At 39.2% G+C, this 25,219-nt stretch overlaps 1 protein-coding gene and 1 non-coding gene across 2 annotated transcripts in view; both read left to right on the top strand.

Annotated features, from left to right (window-relative positions):
- Nucleotides 1-17,829, top strand: part of DRC11 (dynein regulatory complex subunit 11) — a 212,450-nt gene extending 194,621 nt beyond the window's left edge. Inside the window, exons 16-18 of the mRNA XM_074190128.1 lie at nt 2,528-2,705; nt 11,218-11,456; nt 17,120-17,829. Coding sequence (XP_074046229.1) covers nt 2,528-2,705; nt 11,218-11,456; nt 17,120-17,251 — 549 coding nt within the window. The 3' untranslated portion in view covers nt 17,252-17,829. The remainder of the gene's footprint in view (nt 1-2,527; nt 2,706-11,217; nt 11,457-17,119) is intronic.
- Nucleotides 17,830-24,418: 6,589 nt separating this feature from the next.
- LOC141490249 (U6 spliceosomal RNA) lies at nt 24,419-24,525 on the top strand. The gene has a single exon (XR_012469108.1). It is a non-coding gene; the product is annotated as a U6 spliceosomal RNA (small nuclear RNA).
- Nucleotides 24,526-25,219: the final 694 nt, after the last annotated feature.

Below are 25,219 nucleotides of genomic sequence, written 5' to 3' on the forward strand. Positions count from 1 at the left end.
AAATCTTGTCAAAATAAATATTAAAAATTGTTTTGACACTGTAATTGGAGAAAAATAAAATCCTATTTTTAAAAAAGCAAATAGATAGCCAGACTCTGTTTAAAAGCCTCAGGGTGGGTGATTTGTCCCTCTTCTCAGCCTTGGTTTTTCCCATGCCTGCCTTCTCTGTCACTTATTCAAATTCCAGTGCATAGAGAAGAAAGTTCTGGGAACCAAAAGAAAATTCTCCTTTTAGATGTTTCACATCTATTACTATTGTGTGGACTTTAAACATCTCTAGGCCTCCCAAGAGCCAGGAGCAGCTCTTTCTTTATGTTGTTTTTAGCTGCTTGTGGATTCCAGCTCCACGGAGCCAGGCTACTTCTGGGCTAATTGTAAGCTAACAATGCCCATGAAACAGCCCAAAACCACTCAAGGCTGTTGGGTTTGATGTTTCTCTCTTTCCTTAAATGCAGATTCTGAAATTAATGATAGGCTCCGCTCCCATTTTTGCCACTTCAAAATATGCACATGGCCTTTTCTTTTGACCCGAGTTTAATGTGCTGATACGAAAACTCATCTTCCTAAATTCAAATCCAGCCTCAGCTAAGTGATCCTGGGAAAGTCACTTCACTCTGTTTGCCTCCATTTCCTCATAAGTAAAATGAGCTAGAGAAGGAAATGGCAAACTACTCTTGTATCTCTGCCAAGAAAACCCCAAATGGGGTCACAAAGACATGACAAAATGCTGAACAACAACTACATCAGTGGGAACTGGGGGGGCTAGAGAAAGCTGGCATTGTTGAATTTTAGCCATTTGTGATCATGGTGCTGGCATAGAATAGAGACTTAGGGGCAGCTAGGTGGCACAGTGGATAAAGCACCGGCCCTGGAGTCAGGAGGACCTGGGTTCAAATTCGGTCGCAGACACTTGATAATTACCTAGCTGTGTGGCCTTGGGCAAGCCACTTAACCCCATTCGTCTTGCAAAAATTAAAAAAAAAAAAAGAATAGAGACTTAACAAATGGTGATGATTGATTTTAGCAACCCATAGTTCTCAAAGGGGTTGGGACAGGGAACTTGTCTGGATTTCCAGTAGGAAAGCTGTTAGATTCTCAGATTTAAAAAAAAGAAAAGAAAATGTATAGAAAGAGGTCATTGGGGTTATAAATCTCTATCTAGAAGGGACTGACCTTCAAAGCCATACCCCTTTATAGCACCTAACAACTGCAAGCCATGTTTGGAGATCCAGGGAAGAGAGAATGGAAAGAAGGGAAAAGCTACATGCCATCAGAAATGGACAGTGTTGGAAGCAAAAAAAAGAGAAAGAAAAGTTTAGAACTGGGCTGGTGCTATAGTATAGGTATATAGGTCAGTATAGGTTCCTATACTGAAACGCAATTGACCCTTAATTGCTAATTCACCTTATGGTAGTAAAGTTCAGTTTGGGAGTCAAAGGACCCAAATTCAAATTTTGTCCCTGGCACTTACTATCTGTGTGACCTTAGGGAAAGTCACATTCTTCAATTTAAGTTCCTTTATCTATAAAATGGGAAAAGGGAATAGAGATTGAAATAAATGGATTCTCAAGTCTCTCATTAATCTAGATGAATGATCCTATGGTCTACCTTGTGACACTTGACATCTATGGGTCTTGGTTTCCTCCTCTATAAAATGAGAGGGCTGGACTCACTGGCTTTCTAGATTCCTTTCTCCTCTAAAATACACTTCTCAGTCCCTCCCACTTGTGAAAAACTCATACACAAATAATCTAATTATTGAAGAACCACTCTTAACAAGTCAGCTCCATCTCCTTCCATGACCAGTCACTGAGGACGTTGGAGCTGAGATGACAGGATGTCTTTGCCATACCAGACAGTGAAGAAAACATTTAGCTTCTCTCATAAAGCAATTCCTTTACAAAACATTCCAAGAGGAGAAAAACAAAAAAAGCTCCATCCAAGTCTCACCCTGAAGCCCAGCAAGCTTCCTTCCTTCAGAGAAGCAGCTGGTGGTTCCCAGGCTTGGTCAGAGGATTGACCCCTGGGACAGGGGCTTCCTTCCTTCCTTCTTTCCTTCCTTCCTCTGTTCCACAATGAATAACGGGGGAAGTACCAGCAGCCCAAATCACAAGGGCCTACTAGGAAGCAAGCCCTAAACTGACCAGTCCTGCTAATTGTTGTCCCGGGACACAGAACTGAAAAATTTTTCTCACTGAGAAAGAATCACACCTTACTGGTGTTTAGTTAATTTAGTCAAAAATGTAGTTTTAATGCCTACTGAAAGGACTGCTACAGAGGAGGTGCCTGATAAATGTTGACTGATTGATTGATTTACCCTACCCTTCCCATTTAACCACTCTACTAACTTTCTCTCTCTCTCTCTCTCTCTCTCTCTCTCTCTCTCTCTCTCTCTCTCTCTCTATCTATCTATCTATCTATCTATCTATCTATCTCTATCTCTATCTATCTATCTATCTCCCTGTCTGTCTTTGTCTCTCTGTGTCTGAATCTCTGAGTCAGTCTCTGTTCTCTTTCTCTTCTCCAGATGGACCCTAGACGCCTAAAAAGGCAGCTGCCCAAAATTCTGAAACTGATGAAGCCTGAGGATCGGATCCTGATTGTGGGGACCACCAAGCGCCCCTTTGAGGCTGATATAAAGTCCCTGTGCAGAGTCTTCCAGAAGATTATCATGATCCCCAGACCAGACTATGCCTCCAGATTTGGCAAGTCTCCTCAACTCCTTTTCCAACTTCAATCTGTCATAGCCCCAGCTACTGGTAGTATGCTTAGGGGTATGCCTTGCTTTCCTCTCCCACCTTTGATCCAGAAGAACCTCCACCACTGAGAATTTCATTGAAATATGTTGTGGAGATATAACTCACTAGCTCATGAAAGTGTAATAATATGATTGTGTTCTATTGTGAATGTATTTATTGTTGTATCCAAGATGAAGCTGGATGAGGATGATTATTTGGGACTGGGCAGCTGACAAAAATCCTTTGTAGATGTTAATGTTTCTTTTGACAGGAAGGGAGAATTGACTCCCTCATTGAACAGACATTTAGCGACTTTTTCATAGATTATCTGTTTTCCAAAGCACCAAAATATTTAGTTTGGAATAGGACAATAGAACTGTCTTCTGCCTCAAATCTGGAGCATCCTTTGAGTTTGGGCTCTTAATTGGCTCTGACTAATCAATATTTGTTTAATGATTTTTAAGATGGCAAGAGCTGATTGTTTTCACATATTTTTAAATCTCAAGCATTTATTAAGTGTTTTCTGTATACCATCCAACATGTGAGAAGTTCTGAAAGAGCTAGCTATGTGGCTGTACTGTTCTGAGTGCCCATGATACAAAGCCAAAGAGAAATAAAAACTCTGTCCTCAGAGAGGATAAATTCTCCTGGAGCTATACAAAATCTCATCCAGTCTGAACTACAAGCTCATAATATCCATTCTGTTTATATGTCCTACATACAAGGTGTAGGAAAACAGACAAGAACTCAACTGTCTCAGCTTTCAAAGAGCTCACTTGCTATTAGAAGAAAACTTGTATTCAGATGAGGTAGCTAAGAGGCTCAGTGGATAGAACACTGGAGTCAAGAACATCTGAGTTCAAATTCTGCCCCAAATTCTGACTGGCTGTGTGACCCAGGACAAGTCACTTCACCTGTCTGCCCCAGTTCCCTCATAATAGCACAGTGTTTGAGAGGACCATGTGCAAAGACCCTTCCAACTCTTAAAAGTAGCACATCCATGCCAACTATTAGTATTAGTCAGTACAAAATGTATGCAGAGTAAAGACATTTTCATTAGAGGATGGTGGGAGTGGGAGTTGGCTCTTGAGCTAAGCCTTGAATGAAGCCAGAGATTTTCAAAAGGTAAGGTGAGTAGAAAAGGAGTACTCTGGCACAGGGAGAGAGGCAGGAGATCAGATACCTATATAGGAACAGTTAAGAATGACCTATCACTATGGTAATATGAACGTCTAGGACATAAACTATGATGAAAACAGTATGAGATTGGGTCCAAGACCAGGGAGAATTCTTGGAAGAGTTAAATAGATAAGAGATAAGAGAGGTAGAGGCAAAAGTGGGAAAAGAAATGAAAGTGATGCCTGGTTAAAAAAAACAGAAAAATTGTTGAGGAAAATATCACCATAAAATGAAATTGACCTAATAATAAAAAATTCACCAAAATTCACAGAAGAAAAAAATTCTTATAAAGTAGAATTAACCAAATGGAAAAAATACAAAAATTCATGGAAGAATATAATTCCTTAAATAGAATATAATTCCTTAAATTTAAAATTGGAAGCTAATGACTCCATGACACTTCAAGAAATAATAAACCAAAGTTAAAAGAAAGAAAAATAAGAGAAAAGGTGAAATATCTCATTGAAATGGATGGAAATAGATCATGTAAGGGAGATTCATGGGAAGATCATGAGATGATAAGATCATAAACCTAGTGTTAGATGGGACCCCAAAATCCATCGAATCCAAATGTTTCATTTTACAAATAAGGAAACACTGTGAATTGCCAAAGGTCCTATAATTGATGTTTGAGATGAGCAGTTTGAGTCAGACTGGAAAGGACTTTAAAGGCTAAGTAGAGAATTATCTGCAATAGGGGGCCCTAAGGGCTCTTGAGTAAATCAGCATGTATGGGTGTATTGGTTCTGCAGATGTATTTAGGATTGACTGGAGAAAAGGGGGACTTGTTTATATCTTGTATATGATAAAATATATAAAAGTCATAACTTCCTCTGGGAAAGTTTCTGTGTTCAGTGGCTGATCATAACTTCCATATTAGGGTTGTTTTCTGGGGTTTCTCCTGAGGCATCATTGCTGGATCTTTGTTAACCCTCTGAAGAAGCTCTGTGTTTCAAAAATAGCTATAGTTTTGATCCTTGAGTCAATAGAGAGCCACTGGAGTTTGTGAACATAATAAGACTAGCTAATGGTTATTTAGTGGTTTACTCTATACAAAGTGACCTGTATATATATAATTTGATAGATGGGGGGAAGGGGGGGAGAAGAGGATTAGCATGGCTGCATGTTAGTCTCAAGCCAGGGGAACTAATTCTCCTTGGACCCAAAGAATAGAGCTAGGAGTAATGGCTGGAAGTTTCAAAGAGGGAAATTTCAGCTTACCATAAGGATTAGGACAGTCCAATTCATCCTTCTGTTTTGTTCCATCCCTTGTCAAGTGGTCTTCCAGTAACAGTAGTTACTGTTAGGAGGAATCCTATTGTTACTGGAACAGTTAGAACCTTCCAGAAATGAACTAGTCTGCCTCAGAAAGTGAAAATGGTTATCAAATCTTTCATAAATATCTACCTACCTATCAATCTATCTGCCTATTTGTTTATCTCTATATACACACACACCTATATATTTATATAATTAAATAAAAACTTACTACATACATTGTCTCATTCGATCCTCACAATAGTTCTGGGGAGTAGATGTTACTATTTTCTCCATTTTATGGATGCAGAAACTCAGCCTCAGATGAAATGATTGTCTATGACAGTATGGGACCCTGGATTTTCTTGATCCCAAATCAAGCACACTTTTCTTTTCACCAGACCCTTCTTCTGAGGTAATGGCTATTCCTTGCTCAAGGTCTTCAAATGAGACCTAAATGATCAGTCATTTGTCAAGGATTCTGGATCAGAATGACCTATCACTATGGTAATATAAAAATCTAGTACATAAACTATGAGGAAAACAGTATGAAAACAGTTATAAACAAAAACTCCAAGATAAATGCTAATTGGGTCCAAGGCCAGGAAGAATTCTTGGAAGAGTTAAATAGATAAGAGTAGCAGATATAAAAGTGGGAAAGGAAATGAAAGTGATGCAAGAAAACAGCCTGGTTTAAAAAAAGCACAAAAATTGCTGAGGAAAACATCACCATAAAATGAAATTGACCTAATGGTAAAAGATTAACCAAAATTCACAGAAGAAAAGAATTCTTATAAAGTAGAATTAAATAAACCAAATGAAAAAAATACAAAAGTTCATGGAAGAATATAATTCCTTAAAATTAAAATTGGAAGCTAATGACTCCATGACACTTCAAGAAATAATAAAACAAAGTTAAAAGAAAAAAAAAATAAGAGAAAAGGCGAAATATCTCATTGAAAAACAACTGACCTGGAAAACAAATTTTAAAAAAAGGTAATTTAAGAATTATTAAATTACTGAAAGTCATGGTTTAAAAAAAAAAGTCTAGATATCATATTTCAAGAAATTATCAAGGAAAACTGTCCAAATGGTCTAAATCTAAAGGGTCAGATACTAATGGAAAGAATCCACTGTTCATTTTCTGAAAGAAATCCTAAAATTAAAATCCTCATGGATATCATAGCCAAGTTCCAGAATCCTCAGGTCAAGGAGAAAATATTTCAAAACAACTAGAAATAAATAATTCAACTATTGTGAAGCCAGAGGTCAAGATCACTCAAGATTCAGCAGCTTTCACATTAAAGGAGTGGAAGGCTTGGAATAAAATATTCCAAAAGGAAAAGGAGTTAGGATTACAACCAAGAATAACCTATCCAGCAAAACTAACTATACCCCTTCAGGGTAAAAATGTATATTTAATGAAATAGAGGACTTTGAAGCAGATCAGAGTTAAATAGAAAATCTGACATTGAAACAAAGTCTTAAGAGAAGCATAAAAAGGAAAGTATAAAAGAGTAATCCTAAAGGGCCTCATTGGAGTTAAACTTTATATTTCTATTTGAGAAGATGATATATATAACCTCCTAGAACTTTATCATTATTAGGGAAGTTAGGAATTGATTGATAGAAGGCATAATTGTGAGTCAATTGTGTTGGAATAATAAACAAAATATAGAATATGGCATAAGACAGAAGGTGTATTAGTGAAGGGGAAAGGGGGATGCAGAATGGGACAATTTTTTTCATTTAAAGGAAACATGCAAGGAAGAGATTTAGAGTGGAAGGGGGAAGTGGGTGGGGTCAGCAGGCAACACTTGGACCTTACCCATATCAGAATTGGATCAAAAAAAGAAGAATATATACACATACTCAGTTGGGTATAGAAAACTGTCTTATCCACTAGGGAGATAGGAAGAGAAGGCATTGAGTGAAATGGGGGGAGGATGAGAGAAAATAAGGGATAGAACAGATTGAGAGAAGCTGTGATTGGAAACAAGACAGACTTTTGAGGAGGGACAGGATACAAAAAGAGAAGGATAAACAGCAAAATGAGATGGAGAATGATCATAATTCTGAATATGAATGTGATGAGCTAACAACCCATAGAATGGAGATACCAGAATGGATTAGAAACCAGAGTCCAATAATATGTTGTGTACAAGAGATACACTTGGGACAGAAAGATATATGTAGAGTTGAAATGAAGGACAGGAGAGGCTTCTATTATACTTCAGCTGAAATAAAGAGGGCAGAGATAGCAAACATGGTCTCAGACAAAGCAAAAGCAAAATTTGACCAAAGAATAAGATACCATCAATAATGAACTGATATTTTAAAAAAATCACAGCAAGTTTCTCTGATAAAGTCCTCAACTCTGAAATATATAGGGAACTGAATCAAGTTTATAAAAATAAGAGCCATGTCCCATCTGCTAAATGGTCAAAGGATATTGAACAGGTAGTTTTCAGAAGAAATCAGAACTGGGCTTGGTCATAGAAGAAATGCTCTAAATCACTGTTGATTAGAGAACTACAAATAAAAGTAATTCTGAGGTGCCATCCAACACCTTTAAAAAAGAGCAAATGCTAGAGAGGATGAGGGAATACAGGAATATCACTAGCTATATTGGAGTTGTGAACTGGTCCAACAATTTTAGAGAACAATCTGAAACTATGAGCAAAGGGCTAAAAAATTGTGCATATCTTTTTGGCCCAGCAATACCACTACTGAATCTATATGCCAAAGAGAAGAAAATAAAAGGGAAATGATCTATATTTATAAAATATTTATTAGAATTGGATTGGATTTGGAACTTGAGGGAATCCTCATCAGTTGGGAATGGCTGAATAAGTTGGCTGAATAATTGTGATGGAAAAGTATTGTATTATAAGAATTTCAGGGGGGGGAATGTATAAACCTTTATGAACCAATACAGAGTGAGAAGAACCAGGAGAACATCGTACATAGTAACTGCAATGTTGCAACAATATTCCACCAAAAAAAAGACTTGACTACTATGATCAATACAGTGATCCAAGACAATTTCAGAAGATTCATGATCAAAAATGGTGTCCACCTCCAGAAAGAGAACAGATGATGTCTGAGTGGAAACTAAAGAATAATTGTCTTTGTTTTTGTAATTTTTGATCATTTATTCAATATGGAAATACATCTTGCATGGTATCACATCTATAATGATGTCATTGGCTGCCTTCTCAGTGGGTAGGGAAGGGAAGAGAGGAGGGCTAGAAATTAGACCTCAGAATTTTGAAAGAGAAAATTCTAAAAATATAGAAATAATAAATATTAAAAGGTGGGAGCGGAAAAGAAGTAATATTGTCTCACTAAGAATTAAATTAGGAAGATCATAATTATTTCATTATATACATCTGGTTAAAAAATGCTAGATGCTTTTCAGCAAATTTAAGCTTTAAGAAAATTATCATTCAAGAAAACATTCTTATTCAAGTATATCATTTGCAATTATTTAAAAAATAAAGTTCATGAAAAAATAGCACCCCCTTCATAAATTCGTCCCCTCTCATCTAGTTGCAGCTGACTGCACATGAGCATTTGTTTCCTTATATGCACCTAACAATTTGCATTGAAGCTCTCTGTTCTGGTACCTCACCTCTATTAGACTGTTAGCCCCCTGAAGGCAGGTGACTTCTCATTCTTCCTTTTTTTCCCCTTTATTTTGCGTCTCCCCGGGTATCTGCTTTAGAACTCTAGACAAAGCAAACACTTTGGAAGCATTGAGCATTGTAGTTCAAAAAAGCTCTCATTTTTATGCTTATTTTTCCTATTTCATCCCCAGTTGAGAGTTTATTAAAGAGGGATTAGTCAGGTGGGCCTGTGGTTATTTCAAGTCAAGGTTTTTAACTTTTCTAATAAAAATTAGACTTTAAAATTTTTTAATAACCCTTTCCTCGGGGAACATCAAAGAGCTTTACAAATGTTGAGTCTGATTTCCTCAGTACCTAAATACATCTCTAGTTATAAATCAGGTTCCTTTGCAAACTACATTTAAGTCTTTTATGCCACCAGGATACCATTCAATGAGTTACAGAGAATATGGCCCACTCTTGGTTTAGCTCCCATTAAGCGTAGACATGTGGGTGCAAAGACGGTCTGTGAATGGAGTTTTTGTCATTGAAATGGTATTTTAAGTGCAACAAGGGAACTTGGGTTTTTATTCAAGGAGCCCTGCAGTCAATCTTTTTGTAATATAAAGAGTTCTTGGGCTAAGAAAATAAGCATCTTCTAATTTTTCTGTCTTGATCCATTCTAAAGTTTGTAGCTTAGGTTTTGTCAAATTTTGTCATTTGTTTTCATCATAGCCAAAGGGTTCTGTATTACACTGTACCACTGTCGAGCATCCAGTTAGAAATTTCCCCAGTGCTGTAGGAATTGACTTCCATTTTTGTATTATTGTTGCAATGCAGAAGGGAGAGAAAAATGAGGGAGTTAAATTTTCATGTCAAATTCCATATTCACTAAGAAAGGAAAAGATGCTGGATGTGATAGGTTCAAACCCTGTCTCAGGGTGAACTTGGGCAAAATCGTTCCCTCTGCTGTCATTCGACAGCATCTTCCATTTAGGGAGATTGGACAAGATGCCCTCCCAAGGCTCCTTCCAGCTCTAGGATGCCATGATGGGTCAATGTAGACCCACCCTTCCCATTGAATAACCCAACTACGCATAGCATTTCATCCTTCAGGGCTGTGGTGAAAGGAAGCTCTCTAACCAATGGAGAAGCCTAACTGAGCCACAGCTTGCAGCCCAGACAGGATGGGTCAGTCAGGACTAAAATCCAAGTCTTTGACTCCAAAGCTAACTCTTCAGTCACACAATTGTGAGGTTAAAATACAAATATATTTAGGGTAAAGCCTAAAGAGAAAACTTCCATTATCCAAAATGGTTGGTAAATGGGATGTTCTACTTGGTGGAACCATCTGAGTAAGTGAAAGTTAAGACACTGTGAGAAGTAGCTTGTGTAAGAGAGAGAAGTAAAATGGCAAAAGGAGACTGAGTGGAGTTAATGAGATCTGCGTTCAAATGATGGTACCATGGAGAGTGAGCCATTTGCAGTTAGGGAAGTCAGATTCAAATCTTGGTTTGGTTATTTACTGGCTAAATGACTTTGGACAAGTCATAGGAAATGTTCAAATTGGATCAAGAAGGGACTTTTGAGGACATCTAGTTTACTATTATAGCTGAGGAAGCTAAGGCTGGAGGATGTTAAATGACTTGCCCAGTAAATGTCAGGGCCAAGATCTGAACCCAGTCTTCTTAACTCCTAATCCTATGGTCTATCCACTATAATCTGGACCTCAAGTCATATATTCATAAAAATGAGGATAAGACATGACTATTCACAGGGCTGCGACTCAAATGAATATTGTCTGAAAGGGACTTAATAATTCTTTCAAATATCTTCTAAAAATGCCAGTCGCAATGCTATGGGCAACTGAATGCCACAATGCATCTCTCTGTTGACCTTGGGGATGTCCAAAATCAAAACACTCTCAAGTTCCATTCTTTGCAGCCCTGTACCATCATCAGGAAAGTTGAAGATTGAAAAGGTAGACTTTGGTTTTAGAGAGAAGAATGCCTTAGTATTGGCTGGACATCTAGTGGCATCATTTACTATGTCAAACTTAAAGCTCCCTCAGATATTTCTTGAATGTACCAAGTGCCTTCACCAATGCCCGTTGAAACCCATCTACAATCTATAGTCCTCAGGTGTGGGTCACTTGCCCAAGATCATCCATCCAGAAGGTATACAAGGCAAGGTTTAAACTATATCTTCCTGACTCCGAGTCTAGAACCCAGTATATCATTCTGTGCTGCTGCTCATTGGATGATACTTTAAGAAAATAGCACCTCCTATGGAGGGTGATATTGGGGATATTGTGCCAGTTGGATGGGAGCTAACTATGCAATTCTTCATGCTTGCATGAAGCTTTAGAAAGTCAGAGTGGTGACTAATCCAATTTCCCATGTTCCCCTCTCTTTTTTTTTTTTTGGACAAACCAGCTTTGTGGAATCAAGTGATTGAACAGGCTGGAGGAATTATCACCAACTCATTGAGCATCAGTTGTCTTTCCAAGGTCACTGATGGATTCACCCAAGGACAAATAGTCCAAGTCATAAAAAGTGTCCTCACTGAACGACGAATTTGGCAGCAGAAGCACAAGACTCTGACTGCCATGGAGTTCATCACAAACCTGTCTCGGCTGGACCCTGTGTATAGAGAAGAGGAAGAGAGCTTTAAGGTAAGCTGAGCCTAGCCAAGTCATAGAAAGCAGCCCCCTGCCCCTCATCAGCCCTTTTACCTTTGATCTGGACAGCCAGTAATAGAGGAAAAAGGACACATTCTGAACAGAGAGAACCTGGGCTCCAAACTCACTTCTACCTCCCCCCCATAGACAAGACCCTTACTTTTTCTGGGCCTCAGTTTCTTTATCTGTAAAAGGTAAGAATTACCCACAATGGCCTTACAACTCAAAATCTGTGACTATCAAATATCCAGGGTCACTCTGACCTTAGTAAAACAGACACACCCACATTCAGATACTCCTTTGCCTCCACTTTCAACCAGCCCCCAAAAAACCCAACTCAAATCAAATAGAGGGAAACTATTCCCAAATTTAGAAGAAACAATTGCTAATATTAACTTAAGCTTGAAAAACACTTTATGAAGATCCATTTGATCCTCACTACTGCCCCATGACGTATATGCTATTATTAGTCCTATTGTACAGATTAGGAAACTGAGGCAGAGTGAGATTATGTGACCTACCTAGTGAATTCCTGAGGCAGAATTAATACCTAGGTCAGCCTGCCTCCAGGGTCCAGGCTTCTATCTACTGTGCCAAGCTTGTTCAAAGGAAATTTGTAACTAAGGATGTCTTAAGAGAGGAGAGGGTTTAAAAGTTTGGTGGTGCAATGGATAAAACTCCAGTCCTAGAGTCAGGAGGACCTGAATTCAGATCTGATCTCAGACTCATGTAGTAGCTGTGTGACCCTGGGCAAGCCATTGATTACCTATTTTTTTAATTGAAATATATCATCTTTGGAAATAAATCATGGAGATATCATTAAAGAAATTTTCCTATGAAATGCATAATTTTTCAACCAAAATAAAGAGTCCTTTATTCCCCAGCAAGGTGTCCTCAATGCTTCTTCACCTTTGGGTGAAAAGTAATCTTTCTAGGAGTTACAAGAGCAGGGATCTCACCTGGGGCAAAAGCTCCAACATCTTTCCATTCAGTGTGAAGATTAAGGGAATTTTTAGGGATATGAAGAAAGGAGGGTAACTTTTAAGGCTGATGATGGCCAGCTGCCAACAGCTGGCTTCCAATGCTTTGTCTAATCGAGCTCCTCCCTTTATCCTTTCCAAATTAATGAGATCCCCCATAATCACCTTTTCTTGAGGAGATATTTGCATTTCAAACTCTTGTTTATGATAATAAAAAAAAACCTTTCCCTTGGCCATTTGCAATTCTTATTTTTAAAGAAATTATAACTTGAAGGTGTGAATCAGAGGATCTAGATTGAGAGCTAAGAGGAACTCAGAGAGGCAGGAATAGGCATTTCTATAGTCTCTTCTGGGCCATGCCTTTTACTAAGCACTTGGCAAAGATGATCTCACTTGATGTTCCCAACAGCCCTGTCAGGCAGGTAGTATTACTATCCCCATTTTATACTTGAGGAAACTGAGACAAACAGAAGTGAAGCGATTTTCCTGGGATTCCACAACTAATAAGTGTCTGAGGTCAGATATGAACTCAGGTCTTCCTGACTCCAGACCTGGTGCTATAACCAATGGACCAACCAGGTCCCCTCAGAAGCCACCTAATCCAACTCCCTCATTTTACAGAGTTGTAAAATGAAACCAGAGAAGTTATTCAAAATAATCCAAAATCATAAAGATAGAAGTCAAAGGTCCTAGACTTAGAGCTGAAAGGGTATTCAGAGGACATTTTGTCCAAATCCTCTCCCTCCCCCCTTTTTTTAACAAACAAGGCAGCTGAGTCTCAAAGCAGGAATTAGAACAAAGCTCTCAAACCTGAAGCCTCTACTTTAGCCAAACTGACTGGACACCACCATGGCACCTGCTTCCTCAGATGAGGCAGCTGTGTTGATTTCCAACCTGAAATTTTTGTGCCGCACATGAGGGATTTCATAGCCCTTCCCTCATGCTTAATGATCTCGACACATACTAAAGAGAGATCTTGACCCATATTGTTTGCATCCTGCCCCGAGAAAGGAAAAAGTCAGAGTTCAACAAGTTATGTAAGCTACCACATTGATTTCTTTGATTTCTCCTTAACTTGTACTCTGAGTCAAGTACCTTAGAAGCTATACAAACTATTGGAAGAGTCCTGGGCTTCAAGCTCAGAGGCCTGGCCCATCCTGGCACTGACTGCAACGTTAACCAGCTGGGTGTCCTTGACCAGGACAGGTCAGCCCTTTGAACCTTTTTCTTTATCTGAAAAACAAGAGAACAAGACTAGATGACCTGTAAGAGCTCTTCCAGGCTTTCAAGTCTTTGGACATGTGAGTTACAGCATTCTACCCTTCCTTCCTTCCTCAGTCATCTAATTTCTCTTGATCCTGAAATGCCCAAACAGAAATGAAGTCTCTCTCTCTCTCTCTCTCTCTCTCTCTCTCTCTCTCTCTCTCTCTCTCTCTCTCTCTCTCTCTCGCCTCACAAAAATAAATAGGACAAAGGCAAAAACCAAAAGATCCTTTTCATTAAAAATTGATTCTAAATGGGCAGGTGAATGGGGCATTAGTGCCTAAGAAGTGTGCTGTGCCTCAGTTAGCCCCTACAGGTGGCCTCCTTTCTCTTCTTTACTGCAGCTGGCCTTCTTCCTAATCCTGTCAGGTCTTTTTCCCCCAAATTAAGCACCAGATCTTTTTTCTTGATCAATGCATTGAATAATTGAATCATTTAATAAACCCACGATTCATTCCCTAGTGTGATATTTGGCACTCCAACTAATTACCAAATACATTGAATTATGACTGCCACCTGCTGGCCCTGTCGCCCACTTTGTCACCAGTCTAAGCTATTGGGGCTCAGAATTGAAGATTCTGTACTAGCAATGCAAGGTTTACAATTCCTCTCAAAGAAAGTTGAAAGGTTTGTTGTTCTAAACCAACCTGAATCTACTCATGGTCAAGGTGGTCTTCAAAAACATCCCAAGTGCTCAAGGGAACAGTGATACAAAACAAGTCATTCCAAGGAAAAGCTCATCAAATCAAACTTCAAGGGCTGTTCATATTTGGGGTCATACAGAAGGTCTGAGTTGGGGAGGGACCTTGGAGGCCAACACCTGTTGGACAAAGACTCTTCTACATCCCTGACAAGTGACCTCCTGCCATCACTTTGAAGAACTCTATTAGGTAGGAGCAGCCATAGTACATACTGTGTTTGGTTTGGAATCAGGAATATGCATCTTTTGGAGTTCAAATTTGGCCTCAGACACATAATCCTGGTTGCTCCAGTTTCCTCATATGTAAAATGAACTAGAGAAGGAAATGTCCAACTTCTCTAATATTACCTAGAATGCCCTAAAAGGGGTCACAAAGAGTCACATACAACTGAAATGACTGAGCAACAGTAGCAACAACAAAATTAGATAGGGAGAGGACTCTCTGTCTCATGAAGTCACCCATTTGGGGGCAGCTAGGTGATGCAGTGGATAGAGCACCAGCCCTGGAGTCAGGAGGACCTGAGTTCAAATCCAACCTCAGGAGTTTAATAATTACCTAACTGTTTGGCCTTGGGCAAGTCACTTACCCCCACTGCCTTTCAAAAACCAAAAAAAAAAAAAAAGTCACCCATTCCACTGTGAAGTAACTGGAAAGATAGTGTGGTGGAGTGAGTAGAGAACCAGGATGACAATATGACCCTAACAAGGTATTTAACCCCTCAGGGTCCCTACCAGTGCCCTCAGACCAGAGATTGTAGTGAAAAAAATCCTGGCTCTAGAGTTCAAAGTCCTGTCTTCAAAGGCTTGCTCAGACACCTTGGTATGATGACGTCTCTTAATGAGACCCAGACTCCTTGACTGTAAATTACAGGGTGGGAACAGCAGGTCTCTGAGGTCTCTTTCAGTTCACTCCCTCCGCCTGTTTTTAATGAGAAGGAACAAGTTTCCACTCTAATGTTAGAAGAAAGCATTTCAAGGGGAGCTGAAAGGGGAAGAAGGACGAAGATACTCATGTGAGGACATGGTTTAGAATCAGAAGTACAACTAGGAGGGAAATGAAACATGGTCTGCCCTACTATGGAGATCCATGAAAGGAACAGAGCCAACATGATGTCCAGAGAGTCTGATGAAGCAGGGCTAGGGGATGGGGGGGGAGGGAAGCATGGCCAGCCTGGGCTACCATCTGCCCTTGCTTGCCTCACCCTGCATCTCTACTGACTGACTGCTTCATTGTTCTCCCCATCTTAGCACTGGTCACTACTGGACTGAACCTCTCTCCAGCTTACTGACTTCCCTCTTGTTTTGAGTCCAGATACCCATTACCTTTGTTTCCTTCAGCCTTCATGGTTTCTGATGTTCCTTATCTGATGACAAATGAACTAGAATTGGACATTTTTCATCAGACAGATTAAAGTTAGAGTCAATTCAGTGACACAAAAGTGATAAGGAGGCCAACTTGGAGCCAGGAGACCCTGAGTTCAAGTCCTTCCTCTGACACCACTAACCATAAGAGCCTGGACAAATCACATCACTTCTAGAGGTTCTAGACAATTCTCTAAATCTATAAGTTGTATAGAAGGTGGCAGCCTTCATTGGTAGAAGAAATTTCCTCATCACTGAAATCACGGGTCCATTTCCTTCATTCTTTTTTTTATCAGAGACTATTATATGTTCAGCATTGCCCAAAGTATTCCTCTTCTTAAGGGGTCTGATGAACCCAAAGATCCTGTGTTTCAGAATTGGGCTTGTTCTATAGTAAGATGCAATAGTGACTAAGGGAAAGGGTGGAGGTGGTAGCAAGAGAAGTAGACTGAGCCAATAGATCCCATCTCTCCCATTCAGGAATGGGATATGATTGCGTGACGCAGAAGGAGGGAGATAGCTAGGTTGTTCTTATCTCTAAGTCCCAGATGCTCCAATCCCCCAAAGTGAAAGGATGACCTCCCCGCCACCCCAACCCCGACTCCTAGGCCTGATGATTTAGTCTTCGTGATAGGACCTTTAGAGCTTGTCTTCCATTGGCATGACCTTGAGGAAGTCATTGCCTTTGATGAATCATCAAAAAAAGGACTTTTAGAGGCAGGAAAAATGATGATGATGGTGGTGGTGGTGGTGGTGGTGGTGGTGGTAGTGACAGATCATGTCAATCAATTAGAATTTATTAAACTAGATATATGAGGCACTGTGCTAAGTGCTCAAGATTCAAAGAAAAGCAGACCAAGGAGCTCACAATTTAATGATTTCTCCATATTTTAATAATAATAATAATAATAATGTCTGCCTGATAGTACTTTTCAGTTTTTCCAGAAGTTTTTTCCTCAGATATCTTTATCCCAATAGTTTAGTGGCCTTGGGTTTATTGAATTCTCTGTTGTTTCTGTGACTTGTTTGCCTCCTTAATTGATCAGTAAGCATATGATCGGCCTAATGTATTCCAGACACCAGGGAAACAAAGACAAAAGCTTTTTTAGACCAGATATTATGGGCTTATATTTCTTCACTTGGGACAAGAATGTCCCTGGCTAGATCCAAAATGTACAGTCATGTCACCTTGGAAATCCATTTGAGCCACCATTTGGCTTTGTCTGGTGTCTAATTGTCAATGGTTCCACCGACGCTTCATCATGAATGAGAAGTACTGAAATCAGTTTACTGAGGCTCCCTCCACAGAAAGGACACAAGATTTTAACATTTTCTTCTTTCCTTGATTTCAGAGTTGGTACTCTAAGACTCCTTTGGGAAAGAAAAGAGCACTCGCGTTGGCTGGATATGAAGAAAAAGGAAAAGGAAAAGGAAAGGGCAAAACAAATAAGGGGAAAACTAAGGGAAAAGAGAAAAAGTATTGATCAGCTTGCTGAGGCTGAGATTTGAAAAGAATGAATCAATGCCCCAACATGCAGACCTAAGGAAATCCTGCCCGTTGAAGAAGCCCAAAGGAGAAAAAAGATCTTCAAATTGTGGGGGCTCATTCATAGGTCACAACAATCCCTGTATTCATGAGGTTCATTTAATTAGTGCTTTGGCACTTTCTTAGCTACTAAGCTGGCAAGAAACCACCAAATATTTTTGTTTCCCCAGTATGTTAGCCTTCCAAGGGTTTACACATAATGAAGACATACCCTTTGTGTGTGTGTATGCATTCACACACACACACACACACATACACACACCCCACATTCACAAACACACATTCTAAGACCTTGTATTGTTTCACCATTCCACTCTTGTGCAGCCTTGAATATTAAGTAAAAGCTTAGTAATTAAAGTTAAAAAAAAAAAACAAATCCTCATTGGTTAGCCAATCAATATGGTATTTCTATATGGTACCATTTTATTTCTATATATGTATATATGTATATTATCTTATACATAAGAGGATATAGGCAATCAAAAATATAATTCTTTTCTGTGTCACTGAATTTTACATAGCTTAATAAAACTTTCCATTTAACAGACTCCTCTCTTGGTTTATTATGGAACTACATGGTGAAGCACTGTCCAAGGAACATTCCTTGTATGCTGATAGGGGTCTCCAGATGCTGCTTGAGGAGTAATAACAATAACATTTTTTTATATTGGAACAGTGGGTAGCTATGTGGCATAGTGTATAGAGTCCAGGACCTTAAGTCAGAGAGACTCATCTTCATGAGTTCAAATCCAGCCTCTGATATTACTAGCTGTGAGATCCTGGGCCAGTCACTTAACACTGCTTGCCTCAGTTCCTCATCTGTAAATTGAGCTGGAGAAGGGAATGGCCAACCATTGCAATATCTTTGCCAAGAAAACCCCAAGGGGCTCATGGAGTCATGACTGAAAAGCAGAAATATTAAAATAAAGTCTGCCTTTCCACAACTGCAAAAGATGTTAAAGTTGCTTTCAAACATTTGAAAGGTTGTCAGGGGAGGCTCTAGAGATCAGGATCTAGAACAAAGGGAACTTATTCAAGATTTGGGGCGGTTTGCAAGGCAAATGGGGTTAAGTGACTTAACCAAGGTCTGAGGCTGGATTTGAACTCAGGTCCTCCTGACTCCAAGGCCGGTGCTCTATCCACTGCACCACCTAGATGCCCCTGATTTAAGACTGATTTTAGAGAATATTTTTCAACAAGTCATGTCATCCAAAGATGGAATTATTTCCATGGGACCATTCCAGAGTCCCCATAAGTATACAAAAGAGGCTGAATTCCCTGTCCTGGATGTTATGAGAAATACACTTGTTCACAGGATCGTGGTATCTGGGCCCAGTAAGGATCACAATTTGCAAAGGACTCAATATGACTCAACTTCTGACTTGTACCCAAATGTGAGCGCTTCCTCCTCTATATCACACCCACCATAAGCATCCAGATTTTTCTTGAATACTTCTCCTGAGAAAGAACCCATTCCACATGAGGCAACCTGGCCCCCCTTTGAGTGGTTCTGCCTCTGTTAGGGAACTGTCCCTTCTAAAGGACCAAAATATTCCCGGTCTCACCCTCCAAAATCAGAACTCAATAACCATTCCTCTTCCATGTGACAGACAGGTCTCACATATATGTGTTCTCTTCATCATAAACATCCCCAGTTCCTACAGTTTAGCCTCACGTGTTGGGTCATGTTCAATCCCATCTGACTTCATGACCCCGTATGCGTTGTCTTGTAAAGACATTGAAATTCTTTGCCCTTCTCCAGTTCAATTTCATGAGGACATTTGAGGCAAGTAGGCTTAAGTGATTTGCCCAAGGTCACACAGATTGTGTCTGAGCCTGAATTTGAACTCATCATAGATGAGTCTCCCTGATTCCCAGCCTGGCTCTTCCTCTCTCTCTCTCTCTATTGTGCCACCTTCCCTCCCTGTCCTCATGTGTCATGTGTTCAAAACCCTTTGTCATCCTGATCACCTTCTGTTAGATGCTTTCCAACTTAGTCACATCCTAACTAAAATATGACACCTAGAACTGATCCCAGTCCTCCATATGGTCTGACCAGGAAAGTCCAGGAACCCCCTAGACTCTAAGGGACCTCCCTTACTTCATGGCTTGTGGGACTCAGGGTCCTTCCAATGTTAAGATTCTGTGGCTCCACAAGGATGGCCCACACTTTATAGTGCTTCAAGGTTTGAAATGAATATGTCTAGAATTAGGAGAATGAACTTTCTGACAACTGGGGGTCTGTTTCTTTTGAGTTTTGGAGGGGGAGTGAGGGATGGGATTTGCTGGAGACACCTTGGGCAGCCCCCAGACTTCCAGATTCCTCAGTCCACCCCTGAATGTCTCTAAGACATTGATGACTTGCAGGACATCTTCCTCTTATCTTTATATTCCTGGAAATGGGCACAAATCAGTCAGCATTTACCACAAGCAAATCAATCCATTGGTTTGGTTACTCTTAAAGGGTCTGGTCTCCAGCCTCTGGGGATGCTGCCAGCAGCTCCTCCTCGCTGGGCACCCAGATTCCTTCATTCTGCCACCAAATGCCTCCCAAATCTTGTCTGCAAATATCAAGTCAGATGCCTCCCAACAAAGCAGAGAGGAGAAAACCTCCCTCCTTGGCTTAAGAGTGGTTACACCATTGCACCAGACACCCTGGAACTGGTACTAAGTTTGGGGTCATAAAATCCAGCCTGTGTCCTTGGAACATGCTCAGGAATCTCTCCCCAATGGTCCTCTGATCTGAAGCATCTAATTTGCCCAGTGGATAGAGCACTGGGCCTAGTGTCAGGAAAATCTGAATTCAAATCCTACCTCAGACACTTGCAACAAGTCACAGTGCCTTGGCCTTCCTCAGTTTCTGGGGATAGCAATAGTGTCAACCTTCCAAGGTTATTGTAAGAATCAAATGAGATAGTATTTGGAAAGCACTCTGTAAACCTTCAAGAGAATACTATTATTAGTGATCCTTTATTTTAGCATCATTGATAGAGGCCAACATACCCCAACTCTAACCTTTATTCCCCAGAAAAAGAGTATTTAAATAGCTCTCTGAAGTCACACCCTAGCTTGACTCTTCTCAGAGTAAGGAATCTAGGACCTTTGACTCCAAATCCACATTTTTCTCATTGGTCGGACTGACCCAAGTATTTGGAAGCTGTCCCCTAAGTCTTGGGGCTTGTCTTTGGCTGTAAAGTCTCCAATCCAACTCTTCCCATAGAGGTGACTTCCTGGTCATAACTCTTGGTTCAGATCAGACCCCCCCTTCTTCCAGACCTTCCCTGTCCTTCTGATCTCCAACCTCTCCTGCCCTGGATCTATGCTGGTCAAAGTGTGCGTATCAATGATAAGCAACTGACTCTCCATACCCAGCCTTGAAAAAGACTGAAGCAGCCACCTGGAGAAAAGCTGCACTATCTTCCTAAGTCTTCAGGAAGGGCTTCTCGTGACCTTTTCCCAGTCTGGTTCAATCCAACTTTCCCCAGGCACAGACGGCAAGGCACAGCTGACTGCGCCGCAGCCCTCTCGAGGAATCACCCAGTTCTGGGACTCGGTGTTAATTGCAGAGCAATATGATTTGATATTTGTAGACAAATGAGCATTAAATAAAAAACAAAATGAGAGCAATCTCTTTTTTAATCTCAGCTGAACTGACTGCAGGCTGATTAAAACACACTTGTTCAACCTCTCAGGCTGGTAATGCTCAATAAACATTGCTGAGCATAAAAACTATAATGCAACGCAATGGGTAAGAGATCTCCACGTGGAATCTGCATAAAGTTCTCAATGAGAAGAGAGCAGAGCAAAAGGAGTGGGGTCACACAAACTAGTGAATAACTCAAGAATTAAAGCAAGAAAAGTGAAATTTCAGATGACAGGGAAATACATTTAGCCGACTGATTAAAACTCATCCCTTCAGTTGGGCTGTTTACAGTTTCCATTGCCCTCTAAGTCATAACACAAAATCCTCTGTTCCTTTGCAGATGACTGTAATTAGATTAATGAGTATTTTGTACAGAAAAACAATGATGTCAACAGTAGTGGTAGCTTTCACTGACAATATCCACACAAAATGAATTGTGGATTTCAAACTTCTGGTTAGATTGCAAAATAAACCCAGTTTCCATGTTAAATTCTTACACATTCCATGGTGGTGAGCATCCACCATCTTCAATACCATTCAATAATTATTTTTTCTTTTTATTTATTTTTGCAGGACAATGGGGTTAAGTGACTTGCTCAAGATCACACAGGTAATTATTAAGTGTCTTGAGGTTGGATTTGAACTCAGGTCCTCCTGACTGCAGAGTTGGGGCTCAATCCACTGCATCACCTATCCACTGCCCCCCATTCAACATTTCTGTGCTAGACACCTGAGAAATAAAGACTAAAGAGATAAAAATTGGTAAGAAAGACAATCCCCGGCCTCCAAGCACATTCTGTGAGGGAGGATGTTCAACATGTAAACATGTATAAAAACAAAATTTACAAAGTTATGTAAATTAATTTCAGATGCAAAAACTTCCAAGTCCTACAGATATTAGTAATGGTCCTATAGAAGAAGTGGCCCTTGAATTAGTGGTCCTTTGTAGTCATTGGTCTCACAAGAACTTAGTAAATGATTGGGCCCCTGAGCCCAATTAGAGTCTCCAGGTTCTGTGACTTCAGGACCATTGCTAACCCACTCATATAAACATGCCACCAGCTCCAATGCTGGTCTATAAAGGAAGCAATAGCCCACCATAGGGAAGGTGAGCTTCTGGCTTTCTTGACCTAGATGAAATGATGATGTCATGGTTGGTCATTGCTTGAGATCTTCAAAGCTATTTTCCTCTGTAATGTTGTATACTTCTGCCCAACACTCCATATCAGTTCATATGTCATTCGTTACGGTAGAATAAAATTACATTTTCTTCAGTTACCAAAATTTGTTCAACCTTTCCCCAATGGAAAACTTCTCCTTTCCAGTTCTTTTCATCCAGAAAAAAATGCTGCTAATTATTTTTGGAAGTTGTTATTTGATCTCTTTGGGGTATAACCCTAGTCATGTTATCACTAGTTCCTTTTGAACTATACACAGTTTTAAAATACACAATTTATATCACTTTGAGAAGGACATGTTTCCAAATTGTTTTCCAAAATGGTGAGATCAATTCACAACTCCATTAACAATGAATGTGCACCTACCTTATTGCCACACTGGTATAAATTCTGATCATACTTTATAATAGTTTTAATTCCTTTGCTAATATTTCTAAAACATTTACATATTGTAGCCAATATTAATTAGGGACATTGATCTATAATTTTCTTTTTTCTGCTTCTTCTCTTGCTGGTTTTGTTTTTAAGATATTTTGGTTCAAAGAAAGAATCTGACAAAATTTTGTATTTTTACAAATCAATCATTTATATAATGAAATTAATTACTCAATAGATATTGAATAGAATGCAAAAGTAACTCTAACTTGTTCTATGGGATTTTTCCCCTTTGAGGATTCCTTTATAATTTGTTCAGTCTATTTTTCTGATCCTGAGTTATTTAAATTATCTATTTCTTCTCCTAATAAAGTATAATTTTGTGAATATTCATCCATTCATTTAAGCTATTATTTTTGGCATAAAATTGGGGAAAATAATTGCTAAAAATATCCTTTATTTTTCTTCATTTATTGGAAATTAAGCTGTCTCATTTGAAAAATGCTAGCTTGGTTTTCTTCCCTTTTAAGTATCTGAATAGCAATTTATCTATTTTAAGTTTTTTTTTAAAAAACCATTAGTTTAATTGTCAATTAAATGGGAGATTGTTTTCAAACTTATCTACTGCTTCTTTGATGTTTAGAATGTATTTTTATGTTTAGTTAGGTTTTTTATTGTTGATTTTTAGTTTTTAATTTGGATGCCCTATTCTTTTCTTTCTTCTGTTGATGGAAATTATTAGAGAAACAAATTTCCCCCTAATGACTGTTTTGACAGCATACCGAAAGTTCTGGCATATTCTCTCATCTCATCATTTTCTCTTTGACACACCAGTTCTTTAGGATTCAATTTAAGTTTGAATCTTTTCTTAACTACTCTATATAATCTTGAGTGTTTTAGCTGGTAACAATGTTATGATAGTAACATCCTAATGCCTCCACCACAGGCAATCTAGGCTAATTTTTCCTTAAAACTTTTAACTGCCGTTGCAATTTAAATGACTCATGAGACCAAGGTTCAGATTACTGGAATAAATTTCCCAGCATCTGTATATATAAAAACAACTGAAATACCATGAACTCCAGTTCTTCCCCCAGGCTTTTGACCAAAAACCATCAGAACAAACTACAAAGTCATACTTAGCTGAATCAAGTCTTTATCCTCATGGAATATTCTTTCTCTTCTCTGACTATCCTTACTCATATTTATCTACGAACACTTCCTTTTGTTCATTTCTAATTGTTCTGTGTCTCATTTTGTTACAATATCAAACTACCAAAGAAAGAACCTGAGTCAGTCTTGGCCTGCAACACACATCTTTAATAGTTTTGATTTTCTGTATTTGTCTATAATGGTTTAATACTTATGGCTTATGGCCAATTTTTGTAACTATGTCAAATGAAGTTTATAAATATACATACTCCCTTCTATTCCCATTCAGTAGCCATCAGTTATTTATAATTGCTAATTTTTCTAAAATATATTTCAAGACTATAACTCCTTTCAAGTTTGTCATTTTAGTTAAGATATTCTATCCCTTGTTCCTAGTTCTGCCCTCAAGGGAGATGCAAAAAAAAAAAAAGTCAAACCATTGACTACTGTGACAACCTTTCAAGTATTTGAAGACAAGTTTTATCATATCCTGTCTTCTTTTCTACAGATTACAATTATCCAGTTGCCTCAACCAGGATTTGTAAGGCACAATCCTGGGACATTTACCAACCTGGTTACTGTTCTCTGGACTCATTTTGTCAGCCCTTTATTAAATCTCTTCTAATTCCTAGATGTCAAAACAAAGCAGTTCCTGAATTCGAGAAGCTTCCATTCTACTGGGATGATCAAATAAGCTAAAACATGATAATAATCTTAGAATCAAGAATCATAGAATGCAATAGAAATGCCAGATCATGTGCTCACTTCGGCAGCACATCTACTGAAATTGGAACAATATGGAGAAGATTAGCATGGCCCCTGTGAAAGGATGACCCACAAATTCATGAAGAAATGCCAGCTAATATTACAGGGAGGACAATGATGTCTTCCTAAACTGTCAGTAACCCTCACAATTGGAGTCACCTGGAACACATTGTACACTATAGCCATGTGTTTTGCCTTTCTTTGTGTCTGACATGTATTGTTTATTGGTTGACTGACTTCTCAATTTAACCTAGGGTATCAATGATCAAATGAATTAGCATATGGAAAATGCTTTTCAAACTGTAAAGCACAAAGTAATAGTTGCTTGTCACATTATTGAATTCCCTATTCTTATAATTCCTATTCGAATGAATAGGGACCGCTGCATTCTTTGCATGCTTAGCCCTTAAGACAATACCTGGCCCAAAGCAAAAGTTTAATAAGTGTTTGCTGATTGACTGATTGATTGACTTCTTCAGTTACTATGAAACTCAGCTGATTCATAATGAGGTTGAAGTTCACTAAAAGAAATTGATATTTTCAACCAAATTGAGATCATTACTTGTGTGACTTTACAGGACCTTGTGCCTTTAATCTTGGCCAACCTGCTTGCCCCACCTCTGGGCTTCAGTTTATTCCCCTGTAAAATAAAAGGGGGTTACATTAGTCCTCTCTAGTTATGGTTGCTATATTCTGCCCCAGGGTGTGCCAGATCCAAAGATAACTTGCTTAGGGGCCATCCCTCAGCGCAGGAAGACATTCCCATGGACCAACTTGGCAAGTCAATAAAAGG

Source organism: Macrotis lagotis, chromosome 5, assembly GCF_037893015.1.
Source record: "Macrotis lagotis isolate mMagLag1 chromosome 5, bilby.v1.9.chrom.fasta, whole genome shotgun sequence".
Classification (NCBI taxonomy): domain Eukaryota; kingdom Metazoa; phylum Chordata; class Mammalia; order Peramelemorphia; family Peramelidae; genus Macrotis; species Macrotis lagotis.